Raw genomic sequence first — 18,541 nt, forward strand, 5'->3', positions numbered from 1 at the left:
AGTGACCTAGAAGCCCAGGGAGCACAGTGCTTCAGGTGGAGGGAGTGAAGTCGTTCCTCAAATGCCAAGAGATGTCATGTAAGAAAAGAACAGGGAACGGGCTGTTGGATTTAGTGAGATGGGGGTCACAGGTGGCCTTGGGTCAAGGGAAGTTTCAGGATAAGTGGCAAAAGCCCAACTGCAGTGAGTCAAGGGAAACACAGAGATGAAGAAGTGGTGACCACAGCAGGCACAACGGGTTTGAGTTTTGTACTGTAGCTGGTTTCCAGATTAGTGGGTATCAAACCAGTTAGCACATAATAAAAATGGACTAGACATTAGTTCTCAAAGCAGAAAGGAAATGGTTTTCAAAGCACAGATTTTAACTTCAAGCATTCACGTTTTATTATCTAATGTATTATTTTAACATTATAAAATACAGTAAAACCTTGGTTTGCGAGCATAATTCGTTCCGGAAACATGCTTGTAATCCAAAGTATTTGTATGTCAAAGTGAATTTCCCCTTAAGAAATAATGGAAACTCAGAGGATTCGTTCCACAACCCAAAAATATTCAGATAAAAATGGTTACGATACTGTACTATAATACAAAATATAAAGAAAAGTAAACTAACCTGCGCTTGCCTTTGAAAACCTTCGAGGCTGGTGTGAGGGAGACAAGAGAGAGGAGGGTTATTGTGTAGGACGACTATCACTAACGGATGTTGACTACACTACATATTAATAAACTCTCGTCACAGACTGTATTTAAAGTAACTGGCAATTAAGGCAGCAGAGAAAAGGGTCTATATCTGCAGGCAGCCTGACCTAGAATGAAGCAAAGCATTCCTAGGCTTACTCTTGTATGGAAAAACAAAGGACTTTGTGCTTTGAAGTGACAAAATACACTCATGCCAGTTGTGGGCACCTTCCAGCTTTCAGAAAAATCACTGATTTCTGCCAAACGCTGTGGCATGAGACGGAGCATCCAAGCATGGGAGAGGATCACCCATAATTCTGCAGCGAGCAAGCGAGAGAGACACAGAGAGACAGAGAGAGAGGGAACCTTGGCTCAGTTGTGATCATGTGACATTCAGCATCACGTACAACTAGTACTACAAGATATCACTCGTTTATCAAGTTACAATTTATTACAAATGTTTGCTTGTCTTGCGGAACAGTCGCGGAACAAGTTACTTGCAACCCAAGGTTTTACCGTATTTAGTGTGTGCATCTTTTAGCATGTATAAATGAGGAAACTGAGGTTTCAGGTTCAATAACTTGTTCAAGGTCACATAGACAGACTGTGACAGGGCCAAGGTAGACCCAGGCTGTGTGTTTCTAGAGCTCATACCAGGAAAAAAACATGAAAAAATGAGCCAGTGGAGATTCAAAACACCATGCACGAGTTGGGGATGGTGGTGGCAGAATGAGTTGTTGGCACCAATTAGTTAATTGCCAGGGTTAACACGAGTTTTCGTTGAACCCTTGGTTAGTGTCAGAATGACAAGGACTTATCACATCCAAAGGTAATTTTTCAAAGCAAATACTCTTTTTTGACGACAGAGGACACAAAACACATGCATCAGCTATCACATCTCCAGGTTTAATCAATAAACTATCTCAAGCCACGAACGGTCTCGACCAACTACAAGATCCATCAGCACAATAAAACAAACAATGAGGGGTGTCTGGGTGGCTCAGTCGGTTGAGCATCCGACTTTGGCTCAGGTCATGATCTCACAGCTCGTGAGTTCGAGCCCCGCATCGGGCTCTGTGCTGATGGCTCAGAGCCTGGAGCCTGCTTCTGGTTCTGTGTCTCCCTCTCTCTCTGCCCCTAACCCACTCACATTCTGTCTCTGTCTCTCTCAAAAATAAACATTAAAAAAAAATTTAAAACAAAAACAAACAATGAGGCTCACAGCAGTTGGGATGCAGCATAAACTACCGGAGCAGACAGCCACCTGTCACCTACCTGTGGTCAGCACTGGGTTTCGGTCTTCCGGTCCACAGTCTTCTGTTCACAGAGGAGGGCGGGGGAGAGGAGGGCAGGGGAGGGGGAGGTAGAGAAGGCAGAGGAGGCAGGTGCCTCTTGTCCTTCCTGAAGCCTGGGTTCCCGTCCTTGTCCCCTTCTCCGTCGTGTTTGAACGTTCTCCGGGGTTTGGGCAGGGGGTTGATGAAGGGTTTGGCGGGGGGGCCCTCCGAGCCCCTGTCCGCACTCTCCAGGCTCCGGTCGCAGGGCCTCCTGCACGAGCCTTTCCTTTCCTCTGCAGCCTCAGGGGCGAGCTCCCTGGCTTCTAGGTCCCAGTGGTGGGACCTGAATTCAGAGCCACGCCAGCCCCCTCGGTTCTCAGGAAGGGCGGGCCCCTCCTCGGCCTTGTCCGGCAGGCAATGTGGGGAATAACAAGTCCCTGGTAACTGGGGATCCAACCCTGCCGACCCATCCTTCAGAGCCTGCTCGAGTTTCTCCACCTGCCTCAGCACGGAGAGGCTGTCATTCGGCAAGCGCTGTTTGCCCGGCCGCGGCTCGCGGCCTCTGCCCAAGCTGGGAGCCAGCTGCTCGGTGGGCTGGCTGAGGTCTTGCCTCGGCTCTGCATCCTGTCCCCTGACTTTCACAAGCCCTTTATTCCTCTCATCCTCCTTGCTCTCTGCTTCTGGCCTGGTTCCATCCTGAGCCTCCGTGCCGCACGCTCTCACACCGTCACTGCTTCTCCCCATCACACAGGACGTCAGGTAATCCTCTTGCCCGTCTGCTTTCCTGCCGGGGGCAGGAGCAGGCAGCTCTTTTCTCCCTTCCCATTCGGATATCTTGTCCTTTATGCTGAGGGGCTTGGGCCGGGCCCCGCCTCGGGCAGAAAGGCAGGGGTTCTCGACACCCCCGAGCTGCCTCTTGCCTCTTGCCTTGCTGGCTTCTTTAGCATTGAGATCTGAAGCTGAGTCGCTGATGATCATATTTGAGCTGAACATGTTCTGCTGAAAACAGTCCACTCTTGACTCTAGCATCAGGTTATTGAGACTTTCCAGTGAGCTCCTTGTGGGGGGTGAATCCTGATCAGTCTCTGGGGAAGGAATGGGGGACCTAAATGGCCTTCGAGGGTCTTCCCCAGCCTCTGGACCTTCCACCTTGACCCTGGACAAGAAAGACAAACACTGGGTGAGGCATTCTTGGTTATTGTTCTTGGCTGCTCATAAAGATTTGCTAAAACTTCGATATAAATGTTATATGCTAGTTGTAAGTCACAAACATTGAAACCACCACTTTAAAAAGATCACTTTGTTGGGGCACCTGGGTGGCTCAGTCGGTTAGGCGTCCGACTCTTGATTTTGGCTCAAGTCATGATCTCACTGTTCACGGGACTGAGCCCCCCATCAGTGGGCTCTGTGCTCACAGTGCGGAGCCTGCTTGGGATTCTCTCTCTCTGCCCCTCCCCTGCTCACTCTCTCTCTTTCAAAAATAAATAAACATTAAAAATAAATAAATAAACATTAAAAAATTATCTTGAAAGAAAAGCAGAAAAACATTTTTAAGCTAGTCTAATGAGAACAGGAGTCTCTATGTTTTTGAATACAAAACATTCTTCCACCAGCAAAGGTTATAACTAAGCAGAGTGACCTTGGACATGGCATCATTAGCAAGCACACATGGACCAACTTCATGGTGCACATTTTTTGAATGGGTGATTCTGACAATATAGGAATTCTGAAACTCCAGTTAAGGTTCACAGTGAGAGATGGATAATTTCATGCATTGTTAGTATTTAGCTTCCCGTTCGAAGACTAAGAGTTCTTTACATGCAGACTTCTCCCTCCACCGGGACATTAGCACGTAAATTGTGTTGCTGTTCACGGTTACACAGCATAAATTAGAAACTTGTGCAAACGCAAACACATTTTCATATTTTAAATATGGCTATCAAAGCAGAATTCCTGATTTAAATAAAGGATCAGAATGCACGAGAGAGTGCTTACAAAAGAGAAACATATTTTTTAATTGCCCTGTCACCACTGAAGACATTAGCATGAATTCAGATATCAGTCAGAAGCAAAAGCAGAATCAGTTTGTTGACATTTTACTGAGAGTTCAAAAGGCAGAAGTGAAAGTCCTTACTCTCACAGTGCTAGAAGCAAGATGAAGAGACAGGACAGACACGCATTCAGAGAGAACAATTCAGGCTAGTTCATGCTTAAAGACAGTGGATGAGAGGGACGCCTGGATGGCTCACGTCACGACCTCACGGTTTTGTGAGTTCAAGCTCTGCACTGGCTCTGTGCTGGTGGCATGGAACCTCCTTGGGATTCTTTCTCCCTCTCTCTCTGCCCCTCCCCAACTCACGCTGTCTCTGTCTCTCTCAAAAATAAATAAACTTTAAAAAAAAGACAGTGCATGATAGAATAATAATCGTTAATATCATATGTACTATTAAACATCATTGACAGCAAATAAATATGGCTTTCGAGTCAGAGGGACCTCAGTTTCAATCTTGGCTCCATTTTTTTTCATTTTAAAATAAGAAACGTCCCTCCCTTCTCTAGACTGCACCTTGAATGGTGCAGAGGCCAAATTTATCTTGTTTTCTGTGCCTAGTACACAGTTGGTAGTCAATTATTTACAAAATGAATGAATGGATGAGTTAATATTTCTAATGTTCCCACATTATAGCACACAGTGTAGGTTGTGATATTACTAAGTGGCAAGCAGTGTTTTTAATTTTTTTTTTAAGTTTATTTATTTTTGAGAGCGACAGGGAGAGGGAGAGAGACAGAATGCGAGCGGGGGAAGGGCGGAGAGAGAGGGAGACCCAGAATCCAAATCAGGCTCCAGGCTCTGAGCTGTCAGCACAGAGCTTGCCGTGGGGCTTTAACTCACAAACCGCAAGATCATGACCTGAGCCGAAGTCAGCACTTAAACGAGCCACCCAGAAGCCCCGGGCAAGCAGTGTTATTGTAGTGATTACTGTTCTTGTCTAAGATCCCAAACATCTGGAGTGACTTCACAATCACTGAGGCCCTATGTAAAAACTTCTGAAAAGGAGAAAGGATGGCTTGCTGGAAGACTGCACTGGATTTACGAAGCTCAAGCAAGAGAGGCAGGGATGGTGAAACCAGATGCAGAGTGCCTTCTCCACACAGTTGCCGCACCCAAGAGTTTCTCAAGGTCCTGTTTCCAGGACTCTATGGCTCCAGAAGGGACTAGGGCCTGGGGTGCAGAGCTGTGAACAGCCCAGCGGTCATCAACCCCTCTGAAGAATGAGACAGACAATCAGAGGAAAGGGCTCCATCTGGACAGAAAACAGCATCGCGGAGATAAAATGGGCAAAGCTGGCTTTGCGGACAGATGCAGCTGTAAAGCTTTACGGTGCAAGTATAATTCAAATACCCGTGCATCCTAGTAGTTAGAAAAATAAATCCTGGGCTGGGAAGCGTATCGGGGAGAGGCCTGAAGCTGCCATGCATCTGTCCTCTCGACAACTGGACATCAGTCAGACCTTCCCTTGACCACTTTGGCCTCAGGTCCTGCAGCGCCTTGGAGAGGATGTACAGGAGGCGCATCACAATGACCGGGAAAAGAACTCCTCCTTGGTCCAAGGAAGTGAGGTCAGAGAGGAGGGAAAGGAGACAGAGAAAGGAAGGAAACTGAGAATCCAGGCCAATTCCTACACTCTCGGGGGAGAAAAACTCTTACTTGTCAGCCAATTTGTAGCTCAGGTTTTCAGTCTGGCTGTGGCTGCCCTTGGCCGGCCTGCACACTGTCATCATGTCAGCACCAAGAGGAGCTCCAAGTCGCCTGGGGGAACAGGGATGCACACTGGGTGAGTCACCACGGCAGATCTAGGGCCCACACCCTGAACTATTTATCCCTGATAGAGTCCAGCCCGGAGTGGGGCGGGGGTATGTGTGACTGGAACACACCCTTCAGAATCCCGGACCCAGGGGAGGGCACAGAATCCCGAGGTCCACCTGGACTGAGACCCCATACCAACCTCTTCACCTCCAGACCCCATGCCAATCTTGTGTGTGTGTGTGTGTGCGCGTGTGTGTGTGTAAGCAAAACAGATACCAGCTCAACCTGACACTTTCAGCCTAAGAACCCGTAATGAGCTAAAAGTCCCCAAAGAAGAAACGAGTTGTTACTTTACTTGAAACAAGAAATAAACTAGATGCCAAAGCAGAAACATCTGCACAGAGGTACTTTTGCGCTGGCCCTCACGGGAAGCACGCACCCACAGCGTCCTTGGCTTTGGAACCATGCGGGAAGGACCTCTCCCAGCGGCCGCAAACCCAGGGGAGGAAACATGTAACCCCTAGGGTCATCTGTCTAAGGGAAACTAGGTGGTTCTGGCAAACCCAGGAATCCCACGGAGCACCTTAGACCTGAAAAATAATCAGGACCATGTGGATACCAAAGCAGCTGCCTCAGTGCCGTGGTGGTTGCACGATATGCCAGAGCCTGACATTCAAGTGAAGTGAAGTGGCTGATTAAAATGTATGATTTCGGGGCACCTGGGTGGCTCAGTCTGTTAAGCGTCCGACTTTGGTTCAGGTCATGATCTCACAGCTTCTGAGTTCGAGCCCCACGTCAGGCTCTGTGCTGACAGCTCTGAGCCTGGAGCCTGCTTCAGATTCTGTGTCTCCCCGCTACCCCCCACCCCTCTCCTACTCATGTTCTGTCTTTCAAAAAATAAATAAATGTTAAGAAATTTAAAAATAAATAAAATAAAATAAAATGTATGATTTCAACAGCAAGTCCCTATAGAACTCTGGGTCTCTCAACACGAGGACAAATGGACATTGCTCAGGTGGACGTGGTTTGGAAGATGAGGCCCATCAGAGAATGCCAACAGGATGGGCTATGCAATTCATTTACCTCGTCCCCGTCCCTCCCAAGGGGGACGAGGTAACTCTTTGACTAGAGTTTCAAAGAGTATTGAGATATTGGAGATTCACATTTTTTTCCCACTGACCCTCCAGGGACTTCCTCTTCTGAATTCCTCTAAGGTTCCGAAATTCCCATCCCCTCTCCCAGGAGAGTTTATCTGCCAGGTGACAGGGTGGGCTGCCCAAACTCCTGGCCTGGGCATCCCCTTCCTGCAAGAAATCAAAGGGCTAGGCTTCAAGACATCCAAATAACTCCCGGGAACAAGGAGAGGGAGGCCAGCAGGAGGAAGAGAAAAAGGAGAGTGAGTTTGGGTAACAAATTAAAAAGAAGCAGGGTAGGACTGGTGAGCTGAAAATACAGGAAGGGAACAGACTGGTCCAAGAAGGTGTGCGTTTGGGGAGGAGGAAAGAGGCTCAGGCCTGCGCACAGACCTCAACTGCCCCTTACCAGTCATGTGGCACCCTTCAGCTTGGGGGATGGCCATGCTGGAAGCAAGCCCCGCTCTTTTTTTTTTTTTTTTTTTACGATTCTTAGAGAATGAGTGAGAGAGCAAGCACAAGTGGGGGACAGGTGGCACAGGGAGAGAGAGAGTGAGAGAGAGAGAGAGAGAGTGAGAGAAAGAATCTTAAGCAGACTCAATGCTCAGCACAGAGCCCAATGTGGGACTCGATTCCACGACTGTCGGATCATGATCTGAGCTGAAATCAAGAGTCGGACACTCAACCAACTGAGCCACCGAGGCGCCCCAAGCCCAGCTCTTTAAGAAAGCCAGGCCCAGGGTTCTCCTCTCCTGTTATGGAAAGAGCACTGAAGAGCCTTTCAGAGACAGGAAGGAACTCATTGCCCCTCTCATAAGTTCCACAAAGCTTCTGGTCCACTATATTACAATTTGAAAAATTCAAAAAAAAAAAAAAATTCTGGAGCCTCTCCATTTGGCCGGACTGAAAGACACTGCCCTTCTGTCCTAAATCTGGTGCAAGGCCTGTCAGATGGCAAGGACAGTGGCCGCCCCCGCCACCCCCTTCATGCCTGCATTCTGCCTCCACACAGACCGACTGCAGGGATGCAGCCTTGTTCCCCGTGAGCAGCTGCTCTGTCCACCTACCCTCTTCTTTCAAGCTGGCACCCCCTTTCCCTGGCACTACAACGAGATGCCAGGCTTTGTGCAGGATGCTCTGGGCCTCAAGGATGAGGAAGACAGGGAGTGGGCCCTCAGGGAGAACACCCGGGACTATGCTTGGGTCACTATCGGCCCTGGCATCCAGCTCTCCCCAAAGAGAACAATTTCCCTATACTTCCCAGAAAGCCAGAGCTTTTCCAAAAGGGACAAAAGCCACTGTGTCTCCTACATGGAGAACCACATATGGACTCTGAGGTTGAAGTCACAAGAAGCACTTAATACGGTACTGAAGTGAAGACGATTCCCATGGGGCAGTAACAGCTTCAAGTGTTAAACGCATGATCTTTGGAGAAATAGCTGATGTCATATTCCAAGAAGCTTCAGGGGCTGGAACTCAGAAGGCAAAGAACGTCCCCCACTCAGCAATCAGCGTGCTGGCATTTCTGAATTCACAGAGGAATGGAAAATGCGGCCCCCCAAAACCTATGACCCTTCCCTTTTCACCTGTGTTGTTTAAAAGTCATTAGTTAGGTGACAAGCCCAGCCTAATTTGCTGATGGGAAGTTCTCTGACTTAAAATTACCATAACTTCACTATCACTTTATAGGTCTGGGATTGCAAGATGGAGCGATTTCAAGTGTGGTCCACTGGGAATCTGGGAACCGGGGAACCTCGTCAGACAGGTAGGTTCCTGGGCACCAGTCCAATGTACCAAAACCAACTGTCCGGGCAATGGCCTGGAAGCTGCATTTCAATACAGTAAAGCAAAGGCCTCAGGTGATTTCTTACGCAACCCAACGTTCTTTATTTCTTCCTGGGCAATCTGGCCTTGTGATCCAGACTGGTTTCCAGGAGGTATAATGAATGTATGACTAATAAAAACACATTTTCTCACTCAATTGCTTTCCATAAAAATACAATGGAGACATTCATCAGACGGGCTTAATTAGTACTAATAATTAGTACTGATCATTTTAATTCAATTTAAAATGTTAGACAAAATTCTGAAGCTAGATAACGGGTGGTACGTGAATATATTTTTTAGTGAGATGCTTCTGGTCAGTCTCAAAGGCCCACAGAAAATGTAACTGCTCCAGACTGACATTACCGGATCAAAAACCTGTATTATTTTAAAATTCTTTTACGTTGGGGCGCCTTGGTTAAATCGGTTAAGCAGTTAAGTGTCCGACCTCAGTTCAGGTCATGATCTCACAGTTTGTGAGTTCGAGCCCCGCATCGGGTTCTGTGCTGACAGCTCAGAGCCTGGAGCCTGCTTCAGATTCTGTGTCTCCCTCTTTCTCTGCCCCTCCTCCACTCACACTCTGTCTCTCCCTGTCTCTCAAAAATAAATAAACGTTAAAAAAATTTTTTTTTAATTCCCTTACGTTAATCCACTAAGCTTGAAGTTCCAGCTTGATCTCTGAAAACACTTTCCTTAAGGACCTTGGAGTACTAAAAGGTGAAATCATTAATTAAAAACTAAGTATCTCTGGAGTGCCTGGGTGGCTCAGCTATGAGTGTCCGACTCTTGGTTTCAGATCAGGTCATGATTGTGGGATCGAACCCTGCATCAGACTCTGCACCGATAGCCTGGAGACGGCTTGGCACCTCCCCTCTGCCCCTCCCCTGCTCGTGCTTGGGCACTTGCATGCTCTCATTCTCTCTCTCTCTCTCTCTCTCTCTCTCTCTCTCTCTCTCTCAAAAACCCAAACAAACAAAAAACCAAGTATCTCCCCACAAGAGTGTCAAGATTTTAAAACAGAAATAAAATGTTTTCCTGTGGTAGGAAGGAGGGAAGTGACCATATCAGATCTCTTCCTGAGCGCAGCGCTTACAAGAGAGCCTGAGGGTACCCGGAGGAGGGAGGGGTGCAGCCGGCAGTGCCTAGAGAGGAGCCACCAGGGAAAGGAAGGGGGAGAGCAGCTCCTCCAGGATCCTGCCCACGCCTGCCTGCCTGCTCTTTCCTCCACTGCCACTTGGGGAACCGGTCTGGTGAAGCCAGGTAGTCTTCACTACAGGTTGTATGATTCCATTCATACGAAATGTCTAGGGTAGGCAAGTCCATAGAGGGAAGGGGAGTTGGGACTGACTGCCGATATGTAAGTAAGGGTTTCTTTTGGGGATGACAGAAATATTCGGTGACAGTTGTACAACACAGTGAATATACTACAAGTCACTAAACTGTACACTTTTTTTAAAGTTTATTTATTTCTTTTGAGAGAAAGAGAGAGCAAGAGTAAGGGAGGGGCAGAGAGAGAATGAGAGAGAGAGAGAATCTCAAGTAGGTTCTGCACTGTTAGTGCAGAGCCCGATGCAGGGCTCGAACTCACAAACCGTGAGATCATGACCTGAGTCGAAACCAAGAGTCGGATGCTTAATGGACTGAGCCACCCAGATGCCCAAAACTGTACACTTCTAAGTGGTAAATTTTATGTGAGTTATTATCTCCATCAAAAAATACATTATAAGGGGTCCATGGGTGGCTCAGTCGGTTGAGCATCCAACTCTTGATTTCAGCTCAGTTCAGGATCCCAAGGTCATGGGATCAAGCCCCACTTTGGGCTCTGAACTGTGTGTGGTGCCTGCTTAGGATTCTCCCTCTCTATTTCTCTCTCTCTCTCTCCCTCTCCCTCTGCCTCTCTCTCCTAGCACTCTCTCTTAAAAAAAAGGGGGGGGGGGGGATGCAAGCTGGTGCAGCCACTCTGGAAAACAGTATGGAGGTTCGTCAAAAAACTAAAAATAGAACTCCCCTACGACCCAGCAATTGCACTACTAGGCATTTATCCATGGGATACAGGTGTGGTGTTTTGAAGGGACACATGCAACCCCCATGTTTATAACAGCACTATCAACAATACCCAAAGTATAGAAAGAGCCCAAATGTCCATCGATGGATGAATGGATAAAGAAGATGTGGTGTATATATACAATGGAGTATTACTCGGCAATCAAAAAGAATGAAATCTTGCCATGTGCAACTACGCGGATGGAACTGGAGGGTATTATGCTAAGCAAAATCAGTCGGAGAAGGAAAAATATGACTTCACTCATATGAGGACTTTAAGAGACAAAACAGATGAACATAAGGGAAGGGAAACAAAGATAATATAAAAACAGGGAGGGGGCAAAACATAAGAGACTCATAAATATGGAGAACATCAGAGGGTTACTAGAGGGGGCATGGGAGGGGAGATGGGCTAAATGGGTAAGGGCACTGAGGAATCTACTCCTGAAATCATTGTTGCACTATATGCTAACTAATTTGGATGTAAATTAAAAGAAAAGAAAAGAAAAAAAACCCATGAGGTTTCACATTAAAAAAAAAAAAGTTAAAAACAAAAAGCAGGAACAACTGCAGATCATGAGGAGATCTGGCCCCCACCCCGGACAGAGTGAATCATACTGCCAGGAGGGCCTAGGAATATGCATCTCTAAGCTCCCCAGGGAAGTCATGGGACAGTGTCAGAGCTGCTAAACCATATTTATCTTTCTGCCTCTTGCACCGTCAGTCGGCAACAGAAATACTCTCCTATGGCCTCTCCTTTGTAAGGCAGCCTTTCACTCCAGTGTGTTCGTTTGCTCCTATTTCAGAGCAGCTCCAAAATCTGGTGGAGGAGTTATCAGCCCACAGTTAGTTGCCTCTGTCCCTTGAACCCAGGGGTAAATGCTCCAATGAGCATTTGAAAATGAAAAGCTCATTTTCACGCTAAAGGAGGCCTCAAGCCCAAAAGCATAATCTGAGTCATTTTAAGACTTTCTGTCCGTATGACTCCTCAGTTACCGACAATATTTTCTTTTAACAATTTGGTCAGTATTTGCCTGACCTGCACCTGTCAGTTTGTCTGACAAATGAAGCCACTGGGAATTTGTGGCCAGAACAGCCTGACATTGCAGGAAGGAACACACTTTGTGATGCTCCTGTGGCCAGAGGCAGCTAAAGATTTTTATTCTTCTTCCTTTCATAAACCCGAGTTTCACACCTGCAGAACATTCTTATGTACAGAGAGATGTATTTGGCCACCTTAGTAGAATGGAAACACATTTTCACTTGACAGTATTTGCAAACCCATGCTTTTTCCGTCACTCGCAATGTAGAAATACTTCCATATGTTGCCTTTAGGTTGTGTATTTTGTCGAGGTAAAAAGAGATAAAGTACAATTAGGTGGCCATCTTGCATATGAGCACTAAGCTACAGTGTATAAGGTTTTAGTGCTGCCAGCCCTCCCGAGGGAATGCTTGAGAACTACCCGTGTCACCGCTGTGGAAAAAGTTCCTATGGGTTTGCCACAAATCATCAAAGTATGAGTTATAAAAGCTATGAAATATGCTCACACTGCCAAAATCTGATTTAAGAATCTGAATTCTGGTAAATATATTTTCTTGTAAGAAAAAAAGTACTGGCTCAGTTGGTAGAGCACGTGACTCTTAATCTGGGGGTTGTTGAGTTCGAACCTCACGTTGGGCGGAGAGCCTACTAAAAAAATAATAAACCTGCAGTGCAGTGGTGTTATCCTCATTAAAACAAAAATTAAGCTTTTTTTGTTCCTTTTGTGTATTGGAGGTCACCAAACTGGGAGGAGTCAGGTTCCAACTTCTTTCAACTCTCAAATATTTTTTTAATGTTTATTTTTATTTTTGAGACAGAGAGAGAGAGAGAGAGAGAGAGAGAGAGATCGTGAGTGGGGGAGGGGCAGAGAGAAATGGAGACAGAATCTGAAGCAGGCTCCAGGCTCAGAGCTGTCAGTACAGAGCCTGATGTGGGGCTCGAACTCATGAACACGGGATCATGTAAGACCTGAGCCAAAGTCGGACATTTAACTGACTGAGCACCCAGGCGCCCCTCAACTCCCAAATATTTAAACTTGCTCTTCTTTCTCTCTATTCTGGGCTACACCAGAAGCCGCTTCTTACTTCTAACCTCTACAGAAGTCAATGCCGAAGTGCCTACCATGTTTCTGATAGGAAATAGAGGCTCAATTAGGTTAGGTCATTTGTTCAAGTTCATACAACAACTCATGAGTGAGCCAGGAACGGGTCTAGGTTTTGAACCCAAATCTGGTGCTTCTTATGCAACAACTGTGGCTTCATACTATCTCATTCAGTCTAGAAACAGACTCTAGCTCATTGTTTTCAGTGTCTGTCTCCTTCAGCTCTTCAAAATCAACAACTGTTTTACACTGCTTTGCAGCCATGCCGAATTTCGTCACTCAGCTTGCTGAGTGAGCTGGGAGGGAGACTGAACGTTTTTGTGGGTCTTTTTTTTTTTTTTTTTTAATGGTCTGTGATGATATACTTCTGTATTTGGAGAATCTATCCTAAGAAATAATCCTAAATGGGGTGCCCGGGTGTATAAATAACTCAAATGTCAGACCATATAATGGTAACATAAGCTATAATATAGCTATTTGATGGGCTATCATAGAGCACATGAAATTATGTTTAAGTGGACTACCATTCTGTAAGGGCAGAGAGGAGAGTAGTGGTTGCCTAGGTCAAGGGTGCATATGGCAAGAAAAAGAGGAGTGACTGCTAATGGGTATGGGGTTTCTTTCTTTCTTTTAATTTTTTTAAATGTTATTTATTTTTGAGAGACAGAGAAAGACAGAGAATGAGCAAGGGAGGGGCAGAGAGAGAGGGAGACAGAATTTGAAGCAGGCTCCAGGCTCTGAGCTGCCAGCACAGAGCCCGATGCAGGACTTGAACCCATGAACAGTGAGATCATGACCTGAGCCAAAATCGATGATTATCCGAATGAGCCACCCAGGCGCTGGGGGTTTCTTTCTAAAGTGATAAAAATGTCCTAAAATTGATTGTGATGATGGTTGCACAACTCTATAAATATGCCAAAACCCATTAAACTGTACCCTTTAAATGGGTGAACTGTACTGTATGTGAAATATCTCAATAAAGCTCTTATTTAAAAAAATAAATTAAAAATATTGTGTCCAATATGAATAAGATATTAAAAAAAAAAGAGGAGGAAGAATCTATTCCTATTCCAAATTGTGTAAAAGGGGCACCTGGGTGGCTCAGGGGGTTAAGCGACCACTCTTGATTTCAGCTCAGGTCATGATCTCCACATTTGTGGGTTCAAGCCCCGTGATGGTTTCTGCACCGACAGCACAGGGCCTGCTTGGGATTGTCTCCCTCCTTCCCCCCCCACCCCAAATAAATAAACTTTAAAAGGAATTTCCAAAACTGTGTAAGAAAATGACTGTAAGTAAATGTAACAAATGATTAACAGTTGTCACTGGGTAAGAAACTTGGGATGATTTTTTCTCCATTCTCTATACTTACCTATAATTCAACAACAACAAAAAACAGATTTCCAAACTTTCTATAATAAGCACACATTACTATTAATGTTACAAATAATGGGGAACATGCAAACCCTGTTGTCTGTGGGTGTCTGAGTCTGCCCTGTGGCGCCCCTTAAAAGGCTCTGGTTGCCTTATGGCCACAAGTGTGGCTGGGCGCTGGGCTGGCCCGAACCCATCAGTCCAGCACTTGTTTTGTTATGGCACAGCTACCTCCTAAATGAAAGGGTAAGTGACACTGTTCTCACTACCGCCTTTCCCTTAGCGACCACCAAGACTTGTATTCTGGCCTGCCACTTCCCAGTGCAGATGTTGCCCTGGGTCCAAAGAGAGATTATATGGAAACATATGGTTAACAGGAAAATAATCCTATAACTCATTCTTCCAACTAATAGTTGTGTCTGCTTTGCAAGGGAAACCGAGAGTGAAGCCTGAGAGAAATATAAAATAAAGAGATTGATTTGCCCTCTGAGAGTTTTCATTCTTGTACAGGAAAGAAGATGCACATAAGAAGACTGTACTATGCACTTGAAAGTTGCTAAAGGAGTAGATCTTATATGTTCTCACTGCAAACACACACAAGTTAACTGCGAGGTGACAGATGTGTTAACTAACCTTCACAATGTATACGTATATCACATCATCATGTTGCATACTTTAAACTTACAGAATGTTGCAGGTCAATTATATCGCAATAGAGCTGGAGGGAAAGACGCACAAGAGTGTCTCTGATACAAAAGAGTGAAGGCAAGATCCTTTGTGGGCCTGGGCTTGAAGGATGGGCTGAATTTCCTTTGTATAGATGTTTGCATAATCTCAGGATGACTAAACACTTAAAGAGGCACAAACCACTGAATGAAAAGCAGCACCGATTCCATAAGGAGGTTACACTGAACTGAGTGGCTGGATTCCACTGCAGGGGTCAATCAACATGTGAACCAAGGCAGAATCTGTGAATACAATTTGTGCAGATTTTCTGAAAGCTTTTACTAAGATATTACCCTAAGCCTAATGACCTTACAGATTTTTTTTATTCAGAAATGATTTCAAGTTTGAAGAACAATTGCCAGAATACTTTTTTATTTATTTGAGAAAGAGAGAGAGAGAGAGAGAGGGAGGGAGACAGAGAATCCCAAGCAGACTCTGCATTGTCTGTGCAGCCCAATGCGGGGCTCAAACCCATAAACCCTGAGATCATGACCTGAGCTGAAATCAAGAGCTGGACCTTAACCAACTGAGCCACTCAGGTGCCCCCAGTTGCCAGAATATTACAGAAAAGTCTTATAAACGCTTCATGCAAGTTTACCAAGTTCTAACACTCTATTAAAGACTGCTTTAAAATGCTGTTTGGAAGGTTTAGGGAAAGTAAGTTCTATCCAGGCACTAGAAGTCTTAAATGCTCATGAATTTGAAAGAAAACAGAATCTTACAAAACCAGTTTAGTAAAGTAAGCACAGCCAGGTGCAAAAGACAACTCAACCCCCAACCCACTCTGATCCTCCACCAGGACCTCCCAGGAGGACAATGAAAACTTTAAAACCTAAATACTCGACATGCAAGAAGAGCTAAGAAAAATGAAAGAAGAAAAATACTATGAAAAATGAAAGAAGAACAATAAAAAAGAATGTGTGTGGGGAGGTGGGGTTTGGGGCCCACGATCATATATTAAAACATACTCTAAAGCTTCTGTGACTAAAACAGTGTGGTAGCACTATAAAAATAGATAAATACACTGGGGGGACAAAACAGAAAGCCTAGACCCAACCACACATAGAACTTTATATATGGCAAGGGTGATGGGGTGGCTCAGTGGGTTAAGCCTCCGACTTCGGCTCAGGTCATGATCTCAGAGTTTGTGGGTTCGAGCCCCGCGTCGGGCTCTGTGCTGACAGCTCAGAGCCTGGAGCCTGCTTTGGATTCTGTGTCTCCCTCTCTCTGCCCCTCTCCTGCTTGCACTCTGTCTCTCTCTCTCTCTCAAAAATAAATAAAAATTAAAAAAAAAAAACTTTATATATGATAAAGGTGGCATCTTAAATCACTAGGGCAAAGATGGACTTTTTAAATAAATGATGCTGGAATAACCAAACAGCCCAAAGGTGTTCGTGTAAGATCACCCCGCAAATCTGATGTGCCTGGGGCGCCTGGCTGGCTCAGTTAATAGAGCATATAATTCTTGGTCTCAGGGTCGTGAGTTCAAGCCCCACGCTGGGCATGGAGCCTACTTAAAAAAAGAAAATCCGATGTGCTTGCAGAAGTAGTGAACTGCAGGAGGATAACCCGCATCTTTCTCTGAGCCAGAGAACCAGCTGCAGGCAAGAACGGGTTTCACATGATGGGTTGCAGCCTTGAACGGTTAACACCAGCCCCTGAAGGATCTGACCCGTGCCTGCCATAACCCCAGAGGGGCTCCAACTGCCTTCAGAACCCACTGTGATTTCAGCGGATTTTCAAAAATCTGACTTTTTCTAGGACAGCCCTAGAGCTTACAATACATTGTGCAGCACCCATAGTATACACACATGATAACATACAGAAGCCCACTCCCTCCCACCAATTTCCAGACGCATTACTGTTATCCTCATTTTGAAGGTGAGAAAATCAAGGTTCAGAGACTTGCCCAGAATCATGATTGTTTAAGAGACAGGATAGGGAATTCGTAACTCTCCACTCCAAATTCTGTAGTTTCGTCCTCAAACCTCCTTATCTGCTCCCTCAGTATCTTTAACTAGAACCACCCAGGATTGAGACCTCTCACAACCTGATGCAAGAGTCTGCTAATTGGTGATGCCAGGACCCCTTGGGGACAGTAACCTCAGAGTCTGACCCACAGGGGTCAGGCCTTTTAGGGAGCCCGACTTTCTTCTAAGGGCAGCAAGCAGGAAATAGCTTTCATTCATAACCTTTGAGAAAGTCAGGGTAAAGAAATGAGCACTGCTACATCCGGTGATCTGTCAGGCATTGATTTAAGCTCTTCGCAAACATAATTACAGAAATAATGCATCTCTCAAGACAAATGAAAACATATGTCCACATATGTTCTTCTACGCTTACATTCATCGCAGCATTATTCAGAATGGCCATAAAGTGGAAATAATCCAAACGCCATCAACTGATGAAGAGAGAACCCAAATGTGGTATATCCATACCATGAAATATTGCCCAGCCCTAAAAGTAACAAAGTCCTGATACCTGCTACAACGTGAACCTTGAAAATATTATGCTAAATGAAAACAAGCCAGTCACAAAAGCCCATATATCGTATGAGTCCATTTATATGAAATGTCTATAACAGGGAAAGCTATAGAGACAGAAAGGAGATAAGTGGTTGCTAAGGAGTATGGGTTTCTTCTTCCCTGTGATGAAAATATTCTAAACCACTGTGGTGGTGGTTGCACAACTTTGTGAATACACTAAAAACCATGAAATTGTAGGCTTTAAATGGATGAATTTTTATGGTAAGTGAATTATACTTCAATAAAGCTATTACCAAAAAAAAGAAAGGAAGGAAGGTGGGATGGGGGAGGAAGGATGAATCTAAGTATCTAGCATCATGTACCAACAGGCACATGATTTTTTTTTAACTTTTTTTTTTTTTTTTTACATTTATTTATTTTTTGAGAGACATAGAGAGACAGAGTATAAGTTAGGGAGGGGCAGAGAGAGAAGGAGACACAGAATCCGAAGCAGGCTCCAGGCTCTGAGCTGTCAGCACAGAGCCCGATGTAGGCTCAAACTCACGAACCACCAGATCATGACGTGAGCGAGACCCGACGCTTAACCGACTGAGCCACCCAGGCACGCCTAGATTTTAAAAGAGACCTGTCTAGCCCCAGAGCCCTTGCTCTAGAATGTCATTGCTTCCTTCACAAGCAGTATCTCTGGCAAAGTACTTAGCGAAACTAGGATACTTATGAATACAATGGTAAAACAAATGAACACGAAATGGTTAAAGAAACATGACCCAAGTAGTAGATACGGCAGGCGCTATGCGAGCTTGCCTACCTCACAAGCAGTTCCCTTTTTCTACAAACTGCCCCATCCTTCATTCGAAGGGTCCCAAGGTCACTGGCAGCCATGTTTGAGTGAGGAGCCCACCTCCACCCACAGCTGATTGGCTCCAGAGGAGGCCTGACTCAAGTCGGACCAATCAGATTTCACTCCTAGGGAGTGGCGTCAACCTGTGTCCTGGAAGACAGAAACGAGTGCTGCGAGGTGGCCATCTTCCACTCTGCGGAGTAAGGAGCGGAG

The 18,541-nt window shown here is 45.5% G+C and overlaps 1 protein-coding gene across 4 annotated transcripts in view; it reads right to left on the reverse strand.

The window, feature by feature from the left end:
- Positions 1-18,541, reverse strand: part of DENND2A (DENN domain containing 2A) — a 103,075-nt gene that overhangs the window by 69,483 nt on the left and 15,051 nt on the right. For 3 of the 4 annotated variants that reach the window (XM_053898277.1, XM_053898274.1, XM_053898273.1), the window contains exons 2-3: positions 5,662-5,763; positions 1,954-3,108 (exon numbers count right to left, since the gene is read on the reverse strand). In XM_053898277.1, coding sequence (XP_053754252.1) covers positions 1,954-3,108; positions 5,662-5,763 — 1,257 coding nt within the window. The remainder of the gene's footprint in view (positions 1-1,953; positions 3,109-5,661; positions 5,764-18,541) is intronic. The other variant, XM_053898275.1, reaches the window with a different exon arrangement.

Source organism: Panthera pardus, unplaced genomic scaffold (genome assembly GCF_024362965.1).
Source record: "Panthera pardus isolate Hobbes unplaced genomic scaffold, ASM2436296v1 HiC_scaffold_8, whole genome shotgun sequence".
NCBI classification, from domain to species: domain Eukaryota; kingdom Metazoa; phylum Chordata; class Mammalia; order Carnivora; family Felidae; genus Panthera; species Panthera pardus.